At 41.1% G+C, this 17,971-nt stretch overlaps 1 protein-coding gene across 1 annotated transcript in view; it reads right to left on the bottom strand.

Moving 5' to 3' along the window:
* CAB39L (calcium binding protein 39 like) overlaps window positions 1-16,638 on the bottom strand; it is a 46,929-nt gene extending 30,291 nt beyond the window's left edge. The window contains exons 1-2 of the mRNA XM_084281608.1: window positions 16,296-16,638; window positions 7,456-7,604 (exon numbers count right to left, since the gene is read on the bottom strand). Coding sequence (XP_084137734.1) covers window positions 7,456-7,557 — 102 coding nt within the window. The 5' untranslated portion in view covers window positions 7,558-7,604; window positions 16,296-16,638. The remainder of the gene's footprint in view (window positions 1-7,455; window positions 7,605-16,295) is intronic.
* Window positions 16,639-17,971: the final 1,333 nt, after the last annotated feature.

Raw genomic sequence — 17,971 nt, 5'->3', positions numbered from 1 at the left:
GAAATGATACCCTGAAATTCTATTTGGGAAAAAAAAATATCTTCCTCTCCTTTCTTCAAGATCTCAAAGACTTTCTCTCCTATCTGCAGCTTAACAGAAGTCTGAAGACCAGGTGACTTTGTTGCAGAGGTTCACTCATTATTTCAGGATGGGTAATGCTATGCCTATAATTAAATATTTCAGCACTCCAGTCTTATGAAACATCTTAATTTTCCTTTGCCACAGAACTAATACTGGGTTCTTCAGTCTAACTTGCTTTGCTATATCTAGAAGACTATTTTTTAGTTTTACCTATTTTGGACTGATCTCTGTGGGAAGGCCAAAGTGCGTAACAATGTTCTTAGGACAGCAGTTTAACAGGCTTGGAAAAGCTGGGAATGCTGCATGAAAAGTTACATTTTTCTCTATATTTTACAGTTATACAAGACACTGCAATAAGGAGCGCCTTGTGTTTTTCATTAAGGGATTATGAAGAAATCCTACAGGTCTTAAAATTTTTCTGTTCTTGTAAAATCTTCCAGGGAGATTTTAAAGGGTAGCGTGAAAGGTTAAAACAAAAGTCTTATCCGTTGTTCATGCAGAAAGCTGAATTTTTATTCCTGTAATCACGTAATTATGTATTTTCCATACTCAAAGGGTAAGCTGTCTTATCTGTAACTGCTTGTGAATAACATAGCGGGAAAAAAAAAAAAAAAAGCAAGCATTCTACTTCAGAAACAAAAACTTCACAAAGGCAGTTTTTGAAAAAACCCAAAGCACATCACAGCAATGCTTTATCAGGAATCCCTAACTTTAACAACTTTAATTTCTAGCCCTTCCAATATGGCTAATAGAAGTTACCTCTGCTTATAAACCTTGCCCTTTGCTTTTTCTTTGCTATTTACACCAATTTCACCTTTATCCTAAACATGTCCTATTACGCATTTGTGATCCAGATCTGTTATGCTTGTCAAAGAGGCAGATGGATCTCCCATTGTGCAATGTGTGCTTGTAGCCCAGAAACCAACCATATCCTGGGCTGCATCAAAAGAAGTATGGCCAGCAGGGCGAGGGAAATGATTCTCCCCCTCTGCTCTGCTCTCATGAGACCACTCCTGGAGTGCTGCATCCAGGTCTGGGCCAAACAGCACAAAAAGAACATAGAAGTATTAGAGAGAGTCCAGAGGAGTGCCACGAAGATCATCAGAGGGCTGGAGCACCTCTCCTATGAAGACAGGCTGAGGGAGTTAGGGTTGTTCAAGCCTGGAGAAGAAAAGGCTCCAGGGAGACCTTACAGTGGCCTTCCAGAACCTAAGGGGCCTCTGCGAGAAAGCTGGGGAGGGACTCTTTGCCAGTGGAGTGACAGGACATGGAGTTATGGCTTTAAACTAAACGAGGGTAGGGTTTAGATTAGATATTTAGAAGAAATCCTTTACTATGAGGGTGGTGAGACCCTGGCACAGGTTGCCCAGAGAAACTGTGGATGCATCCCTGGAAGTGTTCAAGGCCAGGCTGGATGGGGCTTTTGGCAACCTGGTCTGGTGGGAGGTGTCCCTGCCCATGGCAGGGGGTTGGAATAGGTGATCATTACGGTCCCTTCCAACCTAAACCCTTCTGTGAATGTAGATTCACTGCATCTTTTTACTCCTCTTCAAGGAAGAATACAAAAACCACAAGGGGAAAAAGCATCAGGCCTTGAATTAATCATCAGTCTGAGCTGCTCCTCTACCTGAAATGCAACTTTCAATGCTATCAGTGGATTGTCTCTGTGTTACCTGCTTTACAGGCAGGTCAGAGGTTTCACACATATGTACCTATGTTACAGGTCAGAATGGCCTATTCTTACAGGGACTCAACATAACATTCATGACCAACCGTAACAGCATAATGGAGAATTCAGGAACATCTGAACTGACTTACTCTTGATGCAATTTCAAGCTAAAAGGATATACAGGAAGAAACTGTAGACTTCAGCAGAACGTTTTGGATCAGGAAGCTGAATTCTGACATTTAGCAAAACATTATGGCCTATTACTCAAGGAGGCTGGCAAGGACAACCTAGTAAAGCAGGCACAATAATTAAAGTTCTAAGAGGCAATATGATTACATGAAAGAGATAGGGTCGCCCCACCTGGACATAAATTCCTTTCCCATTGTTAATCCTGCACTTAAGGCAGAACTAAAGGTTGTAAGGTGCTTAGAAATGGAAAAGAAAACGGAAGAGACAAGCTTTAAGCTCTCAGCACTAGCGCCTGATAGTATCTAGAGTTTCTCCCACCTCTAAGAGCAACAACAGGCCTTGGCAGAATGGGGAAGCTGAAACAAAACATGCCACAAAGTCCCAGGGCATGTGAATTTTGTGCAGAGTTAGAAGGAAGGGGCGCCAAGCCCTTCTTATCTTATTCGCTTTGTTTCAGTGTACAGCAATGAAGTCAAAGGCAATTTTGCAACTGGCTTTGGCAGCTGCAGAATCGAGTCCACTGGTATTAGCATTTGTGATAGTCATCCAATCGCTTGTCCATGCAAATGCACATCCTGTCCTCTGCATGCACCTCATCTTACACACAGCTTCCCCATTGCCCTATCAGTGCAGGAGGAAGATGAAAATGCTCTGGTAATGGCTTCATTGGTCATACATAAGACAGCAGGATTTATTGATTTAAAAAGAATGTTATGGAAATTTTTTAAGACTCTTAACTGTAGCTGTATTAAAATGCTGCTCTCCTGACCCTTCTGAAGAGCAGTGAATGTGTTACAGTACATGGAGATGAAATGGAGGTCAGATTACACTGACCTGAACAGGCAGTCTTGTTAGAAAAAAATGTAAGTGAAAGGGGAAGAAACTAGATGCTTTGAGTTATTTTACATCTAGCTTTACTACGTTTCCGAATACCAATTAAAAATGCTGCAGCCTGTGGCTCTGCCTGTCAGAAACCACTCAGCGCAGAGCCCTGGATGAGCTCTAACTCATTGGGTTTTTAGGGTCCATGACAAACCCAAGGCTTGAACCAGCTACCAAAAACTGCAAATCTTTCAGGACATCTAGGCCAAGCCCAGACAGCTTAGGGCCAAGCACACAGAAGTCTAGGCCAAGTTTCAACCAACCCCAGATCCGCTTCCCATCCTGAATTAAAAGCATGTGACACTTGGAAGGCTTTTGTTGAAGCGTGGGTTCAGAAAATGTTACCAAACCTGTAGGCACTGCAGATGGCACTGAGTCAGGGCTGCCACACCCCAGCGTGTTTGGTTAGCAGCAAGAGCGGGATGTTTTCAGGGACATGCCTCGGGGACATCTTGTGTGCAACCTGAAGGGCTTTACGGTGACCAGACTTGTGGCTGAACACAAGATTTCAAGGAGATGAGATGTCACCCTCTTTTTTTGTGAGATGGATCAAGCATCTGCTCCATTAATGTCATTTTACAACATCCATCGACAAAACACACAATAGCATTCACAGTAATATATTAACTAGTATGTCACCGGTTGTCTTTCCTCAGGTTCAACAATGTGCTGACCTCTGTGCTGCTATCAGGGTTTCTCTTCCATGCTCCCTGTTTACGCACGTCCTCTGATACAGCAGTCTGTGCCAGAAAGTGAGACGAGGTACAGGGTCTAAAACCCAAAGGCTTCCTTTCCTAGGTTGTTCAATATTTCCTTGCTTTTCTAGTTAATTCCAGAATGGATATTTCTCATTAAATACAAGCAAGTTTGGTTCAACATGACTGAGAATAACTTTTCATGAGATTTATAGAATTCTGTAATAACATATAATTAATTGTTCTTCACTGCATCAAAGTCTGAACATGATGTCAGCAACTGTACGTGTCATAGGAATACCTCATTTATTGCAGATGTTGGAAAAGGAGGATGCTTCACAAGGAAGGCTTTAGTATGCTTTTCAGCTGTCTTAGCCTACTTAATCCTGTAATTGTTACATTTGCTTTTCCATTGCTGCAATAGCTTCTATAAAGTAGATGCTATTAAAAAAATCAAAGAAAAAATAAGGTGTTAGAAAGAGCACTTCACAGAAAGAGGAACCATGCGTGGTAGCACTTCTCGACCTGTGCTGTCAGCTTTCAGAATGCAGCTTAGAAAATGGCAAAAGCTTTAAACACACATGCAAGCAAACAAAAATAAAAGACCCATAAAATAAAAACTAAGGAAGGAACATTCCAACTTGGCCTACTTTTCAGTTGGGAATGTTTAAAGAGCATTATGGCAACACTGCACACATTAATGGATTAAAAAAATATGTGGAAGAACTGGGTCAAACTCAATCCTTATCTAAGGAGACAGATGCTAGTCCAGTCAATAGCTCAGTCAAAGTCTGAATGGGCCCTATTCTACGACTAACAATAAGCATCATTAAGAAAGAGGGCAAACTTCTGTATATTATGTGTGTATGCAGAAATGTATCTCGGAAAAGACATATAATTGCCTTTACACTTCCAAGTAGCCCTATCTATCAAGTTGTGTCTTTGCCCCTCTTCCCATTACTCAAAAAGTCTTCCCCAGTTTGCTGACAGGCTCCTTCTACCTGAGCACTGCATAGCTTGGGAGGAATGATCATTTCTGCATTATTTAAAAATAGCCCCTCCAGAGCACAGATGGCTCCTGCTGAAAGTTGCACGAGGCTTTATTTGAACTGTCAGCCTCGTACAGCCCCAGCCCATGGCATTTTCACCTCATACTTAAGATTCTCAGCTCAGGAAAGGGAATGGGGAAGTTCTCCTCCAGGCTTGCAGTTACTTAGGCCTTGCCACTCTTCTCTGTCAATTTGAAGTTTATTAGCAGCTTTTAGCTGTCTCAGCCCACATGCTACATTTGCTGTACTACAATAACAACTGAACTGTCACAGGATACATCTTGTTTAAGTATCTGAGGCAAGTTCTAGTTGGAAGCAGTTTTGCAAGCAAGCAACGCCAGGGATGCTGTGGAGTGGCATTCCTGCTAGTCCTGGGAACCTCAAATTTATGATGAGGCACCTCTCCAGTTTTCTCAGAAATCTGAAAAAATGGGAGAGCCCTGACCCCCAAAACTTCTTTGTTCATAGGCCCACTGGGTCTAAAAATCCTTGGGCAGCTTTTGGATATCAAGGGTCTGTGGGTCTTGCAGGAAGGAGACAGAACTCTGGGTCCTTTTATCAAAGTTTAAGACTCTTCCTTTGGAACATAAATCGGAGAGAAATTTCAACATCTTACAAGCCTCTGCAGAGCACAGAGTGCAGTATTATACTTTTTCTTTGCTCTTGTTTTCATTAAATTTTCTATAATCATATTTAAGACAAAACAACGTTATCCATTAGTATAGTTTGAGTGAGTAAATTTTGAAAACTTGTGCACCATTAAAAGTGCCACCACCTTTTCTTTCCCAATTCAAAATCCAACCAGTATTCAAACACAGGTCTACTGAGCCCACAAACCCTGTATGTCTAGTAAGAGACATAATAGTGACTGTTTTAGCAAGAATTACTTTCCCTAACATTTTTTAAACTTATCATTGTCACAGCACTGAAAATATTTCCTTATGGTTTACCTTCCTGAACTCAGAACCATTAATCAGGCTACCTTCATTAGCAAGTAGGATGCATTTCAGAGCAGCTCATTGCAATGCTTCGGATGCATGGTAGCATTACTGACGAACCTCTGATCTTCTCCTTCAAAGGGAGAAAGGCCCTTTGTGCTTCCTCTGCATCGGAGCACAAGGTCCTGATCCAACAAGCCATGTAGGCATATGTGTAAATGCCATCCAAAGCAGGGCTGCTTTCTTGACTTAATGTCTTGAAGCTGAACTAACACCTTGTCCCCCCCCTCCTCTCTCAACCTAGAGAAAAATGATGTATGCGTGGCAGGGGGGACATGGACAGAGTCACCAGGCTGAACATTTCCCTGATCCTCACCCCTCTCATGGCCACACGAATGCCAGCCAGGCACAACCAGTAGGTGAGACAAGTGGGCTGTGCAAGGACAGCAGAATGCTCCCCTCAAAGACAGCATGGACTCGTCAGTTAAGCTGGCTGCCAAAGTGTTAATAACACAGGATCATTCAGATGAACACAATTCACAGAATTCACAGTTCAGGTGAGTCTGCCAGATTAGGACTTTTAGATATTTTAAATGGCCTGTTTGCATCCCATTCAATCACATGTAGAATAAGCATCATTAGTAAATTCACAAGCTGTCTCCACCCTAAACAGCTAGGGGAAATCTCCCACATCTTCCACTTTGTGAGGAAAACACACACCAGCTGTTATGAGTTTAATGAAAAAATTACATTCAGTTCTCCATTTTCTAAGAAGTCTGAATTTCTCCTACTTTGTTACTAACATCCAAAATAAAATAAAAAAAACACCACCAAAACCCAGCTCAAAACCACAATTCAGAGGAGTCATACTGCAAAGCAAATCAAAAAAGAAACCTGAGTCTAGAGCTTCTGCTTTGAATGTCGTCTTTAATCAGGTTCTGAAGAATGAATTCAGAAGGGGAGGACAGACGCTGCCGATTTATTTATTTATTTAAGTTTTAGTTCAGAGTCACATTCTCCCAGTGCTTTTTCAGTTAACTGAAGGTATTTCAGCATGAGACATCAAATACCAGAGGCCTCACTGAAATCCACGTGACTGATGTTACATAATTAACATGCTCCGAGCTACTTGCTTTGAACCTAAAAGTTTCCAGCGAATTTCACTTTGGATGCAGAGGCAACTGTGCTTACCTTGTAGTTTTGGCTCATTCTAACACAAACTCCTGCACAAGGTGGGAGGAAGACAACATGCAAACACAAACATCAGCTGCAGAAGAACTGTGCTAATGCAAAATTGTCAGCTACTTCTGCTCCACAGTCACTCAGATCTAATCCAAAAGTAGTTTGTTATTAATTAAAATCATGTTCTATAGTGGGGTGTGCCTTCTTAACTGGTCATTGAGTAGTAGAGTAGTAAAAATAATTCAGGTCTGTATCACAGAGATAAAGGACAGCAGTAATATTATCAAAAACCCAGCACTATAATTAGAATACAAAGAAGCAGAGCACATTTAGGAAGTACTGATACAGTGAGACCTCATACATACAGGTTTGATGCTTTATGTGAACAATGTTCATCAGAAGTAAGTTTTGCTCTGGGGGTACCTACACATTAATTGGCAGTCTCATTCGTTATCCTGCTAGAACAATTAATAGGATAATAACTTTCAAATAGTCCTCCATGCTGCTTTGCTAGATGCATTGCTATTCAAAGTAGTAGATCTTTTTGGATAAGGCTTCTGGATCTCAACATTTTCTTTTTGACCCCCAGATCTGTTGTCCTCTACTTATGCAAGCTCACTGGTTTCAGTAGAACTGTTCAAACATAAAGCTACTTACATGTGGAAGTGCTTGCAGAATCAGGGCAGTGAGCGAACACAATTTCATTCCCTTCATTCTGCAGTTTCCCCAGCATAAAACCCTTATCAGTTGTCTACAACATTACCTCATACCTTGTCTGTTTTTTTTTCTTGTTTTTCCAATATGGCCATGTTTTCTTTCAGAATTTTCACAATCTCAGCAGGATTTTTGTGCGATTTACTAAACAAAGGCATGTTTTTTCTTCACCTGGATTTCTTCTTTCAGTATAGAAGAGGACTGCCTTAAACCAAATGAGAAACAAAAATAGCTTTTAAGGTTTATACAAAAAAAAAAATGCAATAAAAACACACAAACATTATGAACAAGAAAAGGTTATGCCTCAGTCACAATATTTTGCTTCAGCTAAGCAGGTAAAAGTCCTCAGATACAGTCATTGCAGGTTCATTGGGAATTCAACAACCAACATTAGCATGTGGAAAACTACCCAGCACCTGTGCAGGAGCTGGATGCTTCCTAAAGCCTCAGACCTACAGTTCAGTGCTCCACTGAGTCTGTATGCATACATCCAACATATTTTGGACAATGAATATCTGGCAGACTCCTAGATTTCTGATACTGGTTTCTTTCAAGCTTTACCAGTTCCACTGCGATGCACAGTAACTAACTTTAGACCCCAGCACACTAAAAACATCCTTTGTTTAAAACATTGCAAAAAGCTTATCAGCCATCACTCATTCTTCTTCAGCTGCTTTTCTTTTTTGGTCTAAAGGTTCTTGATATAAAGCAGTTTAGGCTACTCCCTAAGTCTGACAGACTTCAAGAATCCATCAGTACCCGTGGGTCAGATCTCACTTATGTAAAGCATTGCCTGAATTAAGTAAGAAATAGAGGATCAGGCCCAAACATGGACACATGTTTTCCTGACATTTAAATTAAAGACTGAGCATTTCAATGAAAATGTTTGCTTGTTTAATTTAAAGCATTCCTCCTCTGGATGGCTGGAAAGGCAAACACTAAACCACTGTATTTATACATGGAAGAAACCAAGTAGCTTAGTTTATGATCCTACAAAGCATTAAGTGGTAAACTCCCATAGCTCTGGCTTAGAGTCTGATACAAAGATCTACTGAAGTCAGCAGACAGACTATGGATGTGCTCTGGTTAGGCCAGTAACACTTTACAGGGAGAGCACAGCCCTGTTCTCCATTTCAGCTTGTACAACATGAAGAGGAGGAAAAAAAAAGGCCAAAATAAGCTCATATTTTCATCTCTTCCCACAACAAAAGACAACCATTGTCATCAACCCTTCTCTCACACATTTGTAAGATTAGCTGTGAAAGCACAAATACATACACAAATCACTTCCATTTCCTTGTTCTTTTTCAACTCTTACGATAAAAAAGCTTTATCCAAGCAGTTTTAAAGGAGAGAATTAAATTAGTACAATACACGACATATATTTTTAAAAAAACAGAACTGTGCAATGACTTCCCAGTAGTCCCAAATGAACGCTATCCTCTTGTGCTCTGTCGTTACTACCAAAAAACTTCAGAGTCTAACATGAAGTATGATCCCACTCGTGCCATATATCCATATTTTATTAATCCCAAAATTCCTATGGAACTAATACTTCGATTACATATACATTCTTTTACAAATATAAATAGCAATCACATAAAACAGTCAAGTATAAAATTCAAACCACAGAGGAGTATTAAAAAAAAAGCTATACAGATTCTGTCCTAACATCTTATTAAAAACATTTCAAAATATTTGCAGATTATCTTTACAAGAACAGTTTCTATGACACAAAGGAAATATTTTTAAATATCATCTTTGAACCAAAAGTTCCTTAATAATGTCAAGAGTACATGAATTTGTATATAGCTTCTCAGTTGTTGCTAGGTTAGTTTCACAGAAATATTTTCATGTTCAAGTTCTGAAAGCTCTCCTCCTTCAGATTTCCATTTTCAAACTCATGGTTTGGTTCAAACTAATTTTTATTTTTGCAGTTTTGGCTACATAACCTTCAATACTTGGCTAAGCTCTCAGCTAAGGAGTCAAAACGAGCGCTTAGCGCTGCTCCCATCGAGCTCAAAACTGTGATTTTTGGCAGCAGCATCCGATTAGCAACAGAGCAGAGTCACACCTCAACTTGCCAACGTGCAAGACTGAAGGCTGGGTATACTCGTGACTAACTCATTTGGGCATGTTCAGCTACACACAAGCACCGGAAAAGACTGGGCCTCTCACCAGTTAGCTTACTTCATACTTGTAGGCAAAGGCAGTATTATACAATAAATTTGTTTGTAAGCTGCTAGCAAGTGCCAAGCACCCTATAACCACCTCACATGTTCTGCAGTCAGATCAGTTCTTCATGACACAGCTACAAAAGGGCCTAAATCTGCGTGTTTTTATTACCCATGAAGACAAGGCACGAGGATATGAAGATGTAAGAGATTTGGAGAGCAGGAGCTTAGCTGGCATGCTGCATTTTAGAGAAAGAAAAAAAAAATAATCACCAAGGTGTGGTAGGTTTATTCAGATTGCTTAAGACATCCTTTCATCTTCCCCTCTGGCAGGTCTCCACATAAGGAAAAGCAAAGGGGAAGATATTTTGAGTTTTTCTTTTTTTTTTTTTTTTTTTTTTTTTTTTAAATTGAGGCAGTCGTAACCTAAATGTTCTGAGATTTAAGAAAACGAAGTCCACATTTCTAACTGATGTTTCTAACTGATGTTGGCTATGAATTACAAGCATGTCCCCCCAAAAAAGTAACTTACATAGCTGTCTAAAGTCCAGTGTATTTAAATAATCACTGATGCTGCCAAAACACCCCAGTAGCCAGGCTAGCACTTTTCCTCTGTATGGTTCATCTAACTATTGAGTAACCACAGCACTGCTCAGTGACAAATGATCATTCCTATTCATCTCATAGCCTACCACTGTCCTAATCACAACAGCAAAATTTCTGATAATATGGCAGGAAGGGACTCAAGAGACTGTTTAGTTCATCCCTCCGCTAAGCAGAGCCAAGTCTCTGCTTCACTTCATTTATCAGTCTTACATACAAAGCAAAACATCCACTGCTTGCAAGTGGAGGAAGATATGGAGAAAAAGGGGGAATTACAGCCATTAAGAGTCCCAGATGCGCAAAGAACTGCCTTGGATTTACCCCTTTTCAGGACATGGGTTTTAATCCATATCAGCATCTGGCAAGAGAGGCTCCATCACTTCAGAGAACACTGGCAGCTGCAGGTTACAGTCAGATTCAAGTCCCTTTGGCTTTTCCATGTAGGAATGTCTTAGGGGCACATGCTGTTCACAATTACAGACAGAAGCAAGTGCTGGTAAAAGTGCTTTGCTGACATCTGGAAGCTGTACAACTTCGTCTTAGGCTGGCTATTCCACAGGGCACATGGCAAAATGAGGGCTCCTTACCTCCAAAATTTGTTTCTCATGACTGGATTCTCCAGCATCTAAGAAAGCATTACATTAGCTCCTGCAGCTGCAGCACTTCTGCCCTGTCCTCTTCTTTATACCAACTCTCTGTTCTCCAAACTTTACCTGGAAGCTTTTCTCTTCAGTAGATGTACTAATCTGGTTTAAATTCCCTATTCCCTTTATTGCTTATTGTCATTTTGGGATTTTTTGCTGGAACTCAGTATTTTCAAGACATCTATCCCTTGGTCAAAGTTACTTGAAATTGGTTCCAAAGTTGCAATGGGAAGAGAAGTAGAAAGAGACAGACACTGTGACCATGCAAAGCTTTGTTTTTTCAAGAAACCAGTCTAAAAATAATTGAAATATGAAGATGAATGAGAACTGAAAAGAAGGTAATACAAGCTTACTAGAAGTAGCTCATACTACAAACCATTATTAATAAAGGATATTTTTAGACAAAGAAAATACAGTAGACCCCATACATCTGACATAGAAATATGCTAAATTGAACATAATAGAAAAACTAGAAAGAAAATTACCATGTAAGTAGAGATTGATCCTCTGAGAAGGCAACAGTAATTTGGGGACTGAACTTTATTTAGAGAGGCATTGCAACTGAGATCCTACCAACAAACTGTGATGACTCAAAATGTGAAGACATCATCAATACTGAAGAAGACTGGAATATCACTGCTTGCAAAACTGGAGAGCCTGACATAATAAATGTCATAAATAATAAATTGATAGACTAACATAATAAAATGGGATAAAAAACAAGAGTAGAAAGTATCAGATAATACAGAACGGGAGAACAGACAGAAGAATATCTGCTTCAAGATGAGGACTACCATAAGAAATGACAGACACCTGGGGACAACACTGGTATTTTACAGACAGAAGAAAGACAAACACAAATCTGCAATGAATTAAGGAAGTAATTTCCAGTAGAAAGACAAAAGACATTCATGTCTGTACAAAGTCTTGATGAAACTTCATATGGAACTTCAACGTACACAAAACCAAACACCCAACGTCAAATAAAATCAACGGGGTAAGCCTAGAAGAAAAATACAGGGAGGCTCAAGAAGTTATTTCAGTTAAAATAATAATAACATGTTATTTGTGCACAAGCAAGTGGCTGTAATCTGCCAACGAATAAACGTAAGCTAAAAATGTAAAGCTTTCTAACCATTGGAGCTCTGAGATTTTGAAATAACTTGCTCCAACAGGCACACCACAGAGCATCTGTTCATAAATTTTTGACACTGTTGTCTGGCAGCAAGGGACAGAGCTGAATGAGCCCCTTTCTTTCCTGCTTTCTAGGAATAACCATTCGATGGAAAACTTCTTCAACAGCATATGTTTTTATAACATCAGAAAAGCATTGTAGTCACTTCTGAATTCCGACCAGGGAACAGCCAACTTCTGAAGCGTTAGTTGGGATGATGTTATTTCACCGGTACTCTTGCAAGAGGCTTATGAGGCAAAGGAAAGAAACAGCTGTATCTCACCGGCCTGACTCTCACAGCCTCCAAAGTTGTCTCTCCCATTCACAGGGGAAATGCCCTGGCAGCACTGAACAAGGATTTGTGGTTTCCAAAGTCTGCTGTTGCCATCAGTATAAGCAGAGCAATTCAGCCTCCAGTGCTGTGGAATCCAACACTTTTTACGAGGTTTACCTTTATAAAAATACTTTCAGAGTATGCTTGTTAGTGGGGAAAAAGAAAAAGGCATCGATTTTATTTCAGATAAGTGGCAGAAACACCAAAGGACGATTTTAAAGCAACACTTCCTAAATGTTTAGCTGTGCCTGTTCAATTCTGATAAAAGAAAAAATGTATTTCACACAGACCAAAGCTGTAAGTTGAATCCAGAGGTATATAAGGCTTACAAGAAGAGAGCTCTAAGATATTCAGCAGCCTGTCACAGATAACATAACATCCCTTTATACTCAGAGCATGCCTGCCCTCAGAGGCCTCCAACTCTGCAAACATTTAATTAAGACTGAAAACACAATTCCAAAACTGCTTTATACATGCTGTTACTCCCTCCCCTCTGCAAAGGGAGAAGCTGAAGCACAGAAAGATCAGAAGATTTACAAAAGGCCACATTTAAAACATAAAAATTAAAAATCAGTGGCTTTGCCAGGAATGAAACCTAGATCATCTGACACCAAAGCCTACCAGTCTTCAAAATCTCTCTTCTGCTAATTTATCTGCCCATAAAGGGAATGCACTGAAAAATAAAATCACTGCAATTTGAGCTTTCTGATACAGCTATAAAGCACACTAATAGATCTAGTTCTGTTTATAGGCCCACTCCCTGAATTCTTTGCTCTTTATCATATGCTTTCTTGAAAGATTACAGCACAGCTGAGCTTGTAAGAGCAATGAGGGGAAAATGCAGCCAGCAACATCACTCTACTCATCAGCCAATCCCACTATAAAGTGACTCAGTTAAGTAGCTCAACAACAAACACTTCCTCCTGCCCACAAAGGCAAGAATGAGAGCATGTGATCCCGTTAGTGCATTCTTCTCAGATGTTCCTCTGGACAAGCAATTTGCTACTCAAAAATGAATGAGAGAATAATTTCCCTTCCCTTAAGTATCAGACATCTGTCTTCTCTTAGTTCCTAACCTTCATCTGCTTATTTATCAGAATAAAAATATTTCAGTAACTCGTACTGAGTGAGACTTTCTTCTGTGGAAAAAGAGGCTTCATTTTCCATTTACTTCAGTGTGCCTAAGCCCCCATGTATTTTGGGCATGAATCAGCAGACTTTCTTCATAATTTTGCCCAATCAGTTTCTATATAGTGAAAGAGATGCTTTATTCCCTCTTCATTTCTCCCTCCCACAATATTTGGGAAGGCTGTGGCAATTACAGAGTCAAGAACTCAACGCAGGAAATAGAAGACTTTTGATCACCTGGACAAGTCTGAGCTGTCCTCCCCGTGCAGTCCCCTCACACAATCCACGTTTCATTTGGCAGGCAGAAGGAATCGGGGCTACACGAGTAACTTCTCTTGAAAACCCTCAACAAGTTGCAGATTTTGAAAGGTGCATTGCAAAGCAGACAAAAGATAAACAGATGAAAGGAGAGGGCAGTTTTGTGTCAGGCTGAATGAGTGCTGTCTCTGCTTGGCAACAAAACGATTCCAAAACCTCAGGAATTTACTCATAATAAGCCTCGCTGTTGGCTACTTGTTGAATTCCCAGTCTTGAAAGCACCTGGCACAAAGATGGATATTGGCTGAAACTTTACCTGGAACCTACAAAACCTTGTGGTAATGCTTTCTGCTTTCCCCACAAACACCTCTTCTAACAGGTGGTAAGCATCCTGAAGATCAGACCGAAAATCACTAGGCAGTTCTGCCCTTAACCTGCCTACCTCTATAGAATACAAATGAGAATAATAATAACACTATTGAGCAACTACATGATATTATTATGAAACTGAAGGCACCCATGGCGATGCTCAACTCAAGCGGTGTGTTAAAGCTCTATAGAAGCACTTGAAGAAATTAATAATTGTATTTTCAGTTGCATGTCCATTCAATAAAGAACAGAACAAAACAAAAAGATATAGTCTTTCAAATGCTGAATAGCTATCAGGTCACTGAGGCCACAGTTTCATGAGCTCTCTGCTCCCTGACAGTGCCATCCTGCTCCAGATCTATTCACACACCTACAGCACAACCTCTGCCAGACTGGTACAGTTGTTGGCTGGGCCATGTGGTAAGCCAGATCAGGGAACAGATGCAGGTGAACAAAAAATAGCCTGGTGGGGAAAAAAAAGAAAAGGTCAGAACTGGTTTCCAATCCAGTTCTCCACATGGTCTTACAAACAGCCCTACTAGCACAAGATGGGAAAGAGGGGATGGAAAGAGGCCAGAGAGGCAGGGCTTCTGCTGAAGTGCTGAAGCAGACACCACAGCTCAGATGCTCATCAACCAAACCCAGAAAGATATGATGGAAAAGGAGGTGTAAATGCCTGATTATATAAATCAAGACTGAAATTTTATGAAAGTATCCTGAGTAGGATAGAGAGAACAGACTACATCGGTACAGAAAAATGCCAGAATTAAAGTTAGGAACTTTTTGAGCATTTGACTTTGCTATCTAGCATCCTTCTAGTGCAGCAAATCCTGTGCTAATACATCTATCATTAGAAAATATTTATTATAAAACAGTGTTTGCACACAGCAATCTTGGGTAACATTCAGATTCTAAAGCCATGCAAAAATTGCATCCTGTAGTACCATACTCATACCTGCATCAATCATTTTTGTATCACACAGACTCTCCCACTGATGCTAACAAACTAGCCAGAAGTAGCATTTATATTAAATAAAACTAGAAAGATAAGAAAGCAGCAGATCTTACAGCCACTAAGTTTGACAGGATTGATGAAAAGAATATTTGCGATCCCTATTGCCATTTATCAACGTGGGAGTCTTTCAAAGCTAAAAAATTAAGAATTCAAGTCTATGCCTAACTGTAGTCCATAGAAAAAAACTCCCACAAGCTCAGATGTGCAGAAAGACATCTCTTAACTAACGTCTCTGAAGTACATACAATCCTAAGATAACAGCCCTTAACAGCTTTACAATTACTTAAGTGAAAGGGAAACCAAGTTACATTTCCATTTCTAGTATTAATAACTGTAGAAATAATGGAAAATGATAATATAATTTAAAGAACATAGGCAGCAGCCAAGAGGGAATATACTTCCTGTAAATCCATTAGTGAGGAACATTAATACCAGTTTTCTTTTTGCTCCATAACTGTGTTACCCCTCTAAACAGCATTAACTTGACCATGACTTGAGCAAGCCCGATCATTAAAATAGTTCTTTGTAGTGGTAATTTCGCCTTACTGCTAAAATTAGTCCAAGAAAGAGTCGTCGTTCAGGAAAACTTCCCTAAAGCTCAGTGAAAGTTCTGCCTGAATAAAGACCTGAGGAACAGCCCCTTTCACAGAGTTAGAGTTTCAGGTTGAGAAGACCCACTGCCGATGAATAGCGAGATGGTTAATTTACATACGCAGTTTCTTGTGACACTTCACACACACGCTCATCTTACATGCATCCCTAGCAGCTCCGGGGTTTCTTATGCAAGTGGCTGTGCTCTCATTCCTCTGCATCTCCAGAGCAAGCCCACAGCTGCAGGCAGTCAGCAGAGAGGAGCAAGAGAAATGATATATTGCAGATATTTTATTTTTGGAAACCGCACTGTAAATAAACCCATTTCCAGAGATATTCCATGGACACGGAGTGTTTGGCCACGGAGCCAGCGCCTTATGTAACAGAAGGCGTATTGTTTAGGATTGCCTTCTTTAAAAAGCCACTCCTGGTAACACAGTTTACAAAGCTATAAAAAGCTAACAGCGTAACTATAGAGAATAAATAAATGAGACGTTTTATTAGGGAAACGCTATTGCTAACTAGAAAAAAAAAAAAAAAAAGAAAGTTCTGTCGAATTACTTAACTTTATGTAATTCCAGCGAGACCATCTCGGCCAATACTTACTGCGTGCAGGCGGCCAGGCGTGCCTAAGCGGCGAAGCGCAGCTCCATGGCGAGGTGCTGAAGACAGCTCTCTGCCAGCGCGGCCAGCCAGAGGTGCTTCTCAGTTATCTCCCATTTAATGGCAGCTTCTCCTTCTTGCTGACACGTGGCGGAGAAAGCAGCTTCCAGAAGCCAGCCTCTCCTGCCGAGCCACCGTTACCCTCTGCAAAAGCGTTAGCAGCAATGAACAGCCAAGCATGCACACGCACACACACACACACGCGCACTCAAAGCAGCTGTAAATTTCCACTCCCCTTTCCCTTTTCAGCCGGGCTCCTTCATGTGCCAGGGGCAGTTCTGCTTCTGGTCCGACTAGCTCCGTGTCCGGGTGTGCATTTTTCCCACCGCCCTCCCCTGCTTCCCACTCCCTGGCTCGCCTTTCTCACGGGCTCACTCCCCTCCTCCGTCCCTTCCCTCTCTCCACGTCAGAGGAATGCGTGTAAAGCAGAAGAACACGTATCTAGCCCCGCCGAGAGATGTCTCTGGGGTTAAAGGAAGAGATGCAACAATTTCACATCGCTCCTGTAAGTTTCCATTCCCCTCCGAAGTCTTTCCGTGGATGGGAGGCATCTTGGACGGGTCCACTCACGTGGCAGGGGCTGCTGGAATTAAATTATTCACCTTGCCTTCCTGCTGAGAATGCAAATAAGGGAGCCCAACAATGGTTTGTTGTTACAAGATAATAACAAAACCAACATGCTAGCGCACGGGATCTTGCAGCAGGAGGAGTCCTGCCCAGAGGAGCCGAAGTTGCTGCTGTTTCCTGCCAGGCTGCGTATTGTAACGCCAGGATCAGAACACTTTTTCACATAACACTGGGTTGGGGGGGTGGAAATCTCCAGTATACTCTAAGCAAAACTTCAGAAAATGCATTAGCCTAAAGCATTTTTTCCAAGGGCTAACTTCATCCAATTAAAATATCCCCAAAGAAGCGCTACCAGCTATTACCAAGCACACAAACGCAGCAAAATGCAATTAAAGGAATTGTTAATGCTTTGCTTTTCGCTCTCAGCAGCTACTCCTCGGTGAGTGCCACATCTATCCAGAGGGAACTGCAAGTGGCTTCCCCCCCCCAGCTGTCTAACACGCATCAAGAAACGAAAGGCAAAAGGCTTTACCAGGCACCATTAGCACTGCAGGATGTTGAAATCCATCCTCACGCAGACCTCAGCCAAGCTCCAGCACGGGTGAGAAGCGAGCGTGTATTTATGCTGAGGTCACCATCTCGGGGTGGGATTTTACCTCCTGCCCCCTCTTTCCTTAGAGTTAAGTCCAGCCAAAGTTATCAAAAATAATTCTGTATATTACAACATTTGCTTGAGGAAGCTAAACTCAGCCCCCACCGTGGGCCAGCGTCACAGAGCTTAATTTAGGGCTCACCTGTGGCAGCTATTCACAGCTCTACATTACAGACAACAACAAAAAAGCATGAGAAACAACTCAGAGAGGTGTTTCGGAGGAGCACAGATGAAACATCAGCCTTTTAAAAGGCTAACATCTTTTCCTATCAATCGTAGTTCCTAACCAAGGCAAACAAGTACCAAAAAGCATCCCTTTGAAGAGGAAAGCATCAGCAACATGCCTGGCTTCAATCCTTCTTCTATTTTAGGCAGAAGCAGTCTCTGCTCCCTGAACCTT

This window comes from Netta rufina, assembly GCF_964035555.1.
Source record: "Netta rufina genome assembly, chromosome: 1".
Taxonomy (NCBI): Eukaryota; Metazoa; Chordata; class Aves; order Anseriformes; family Anatidae; genus Netta; species Netta rufina.
The sequence above is the reverse complement of the archived record's forward strand: the minus strand, read 5'-3'. Positions and strand labels throughout refer to the sequence as shown.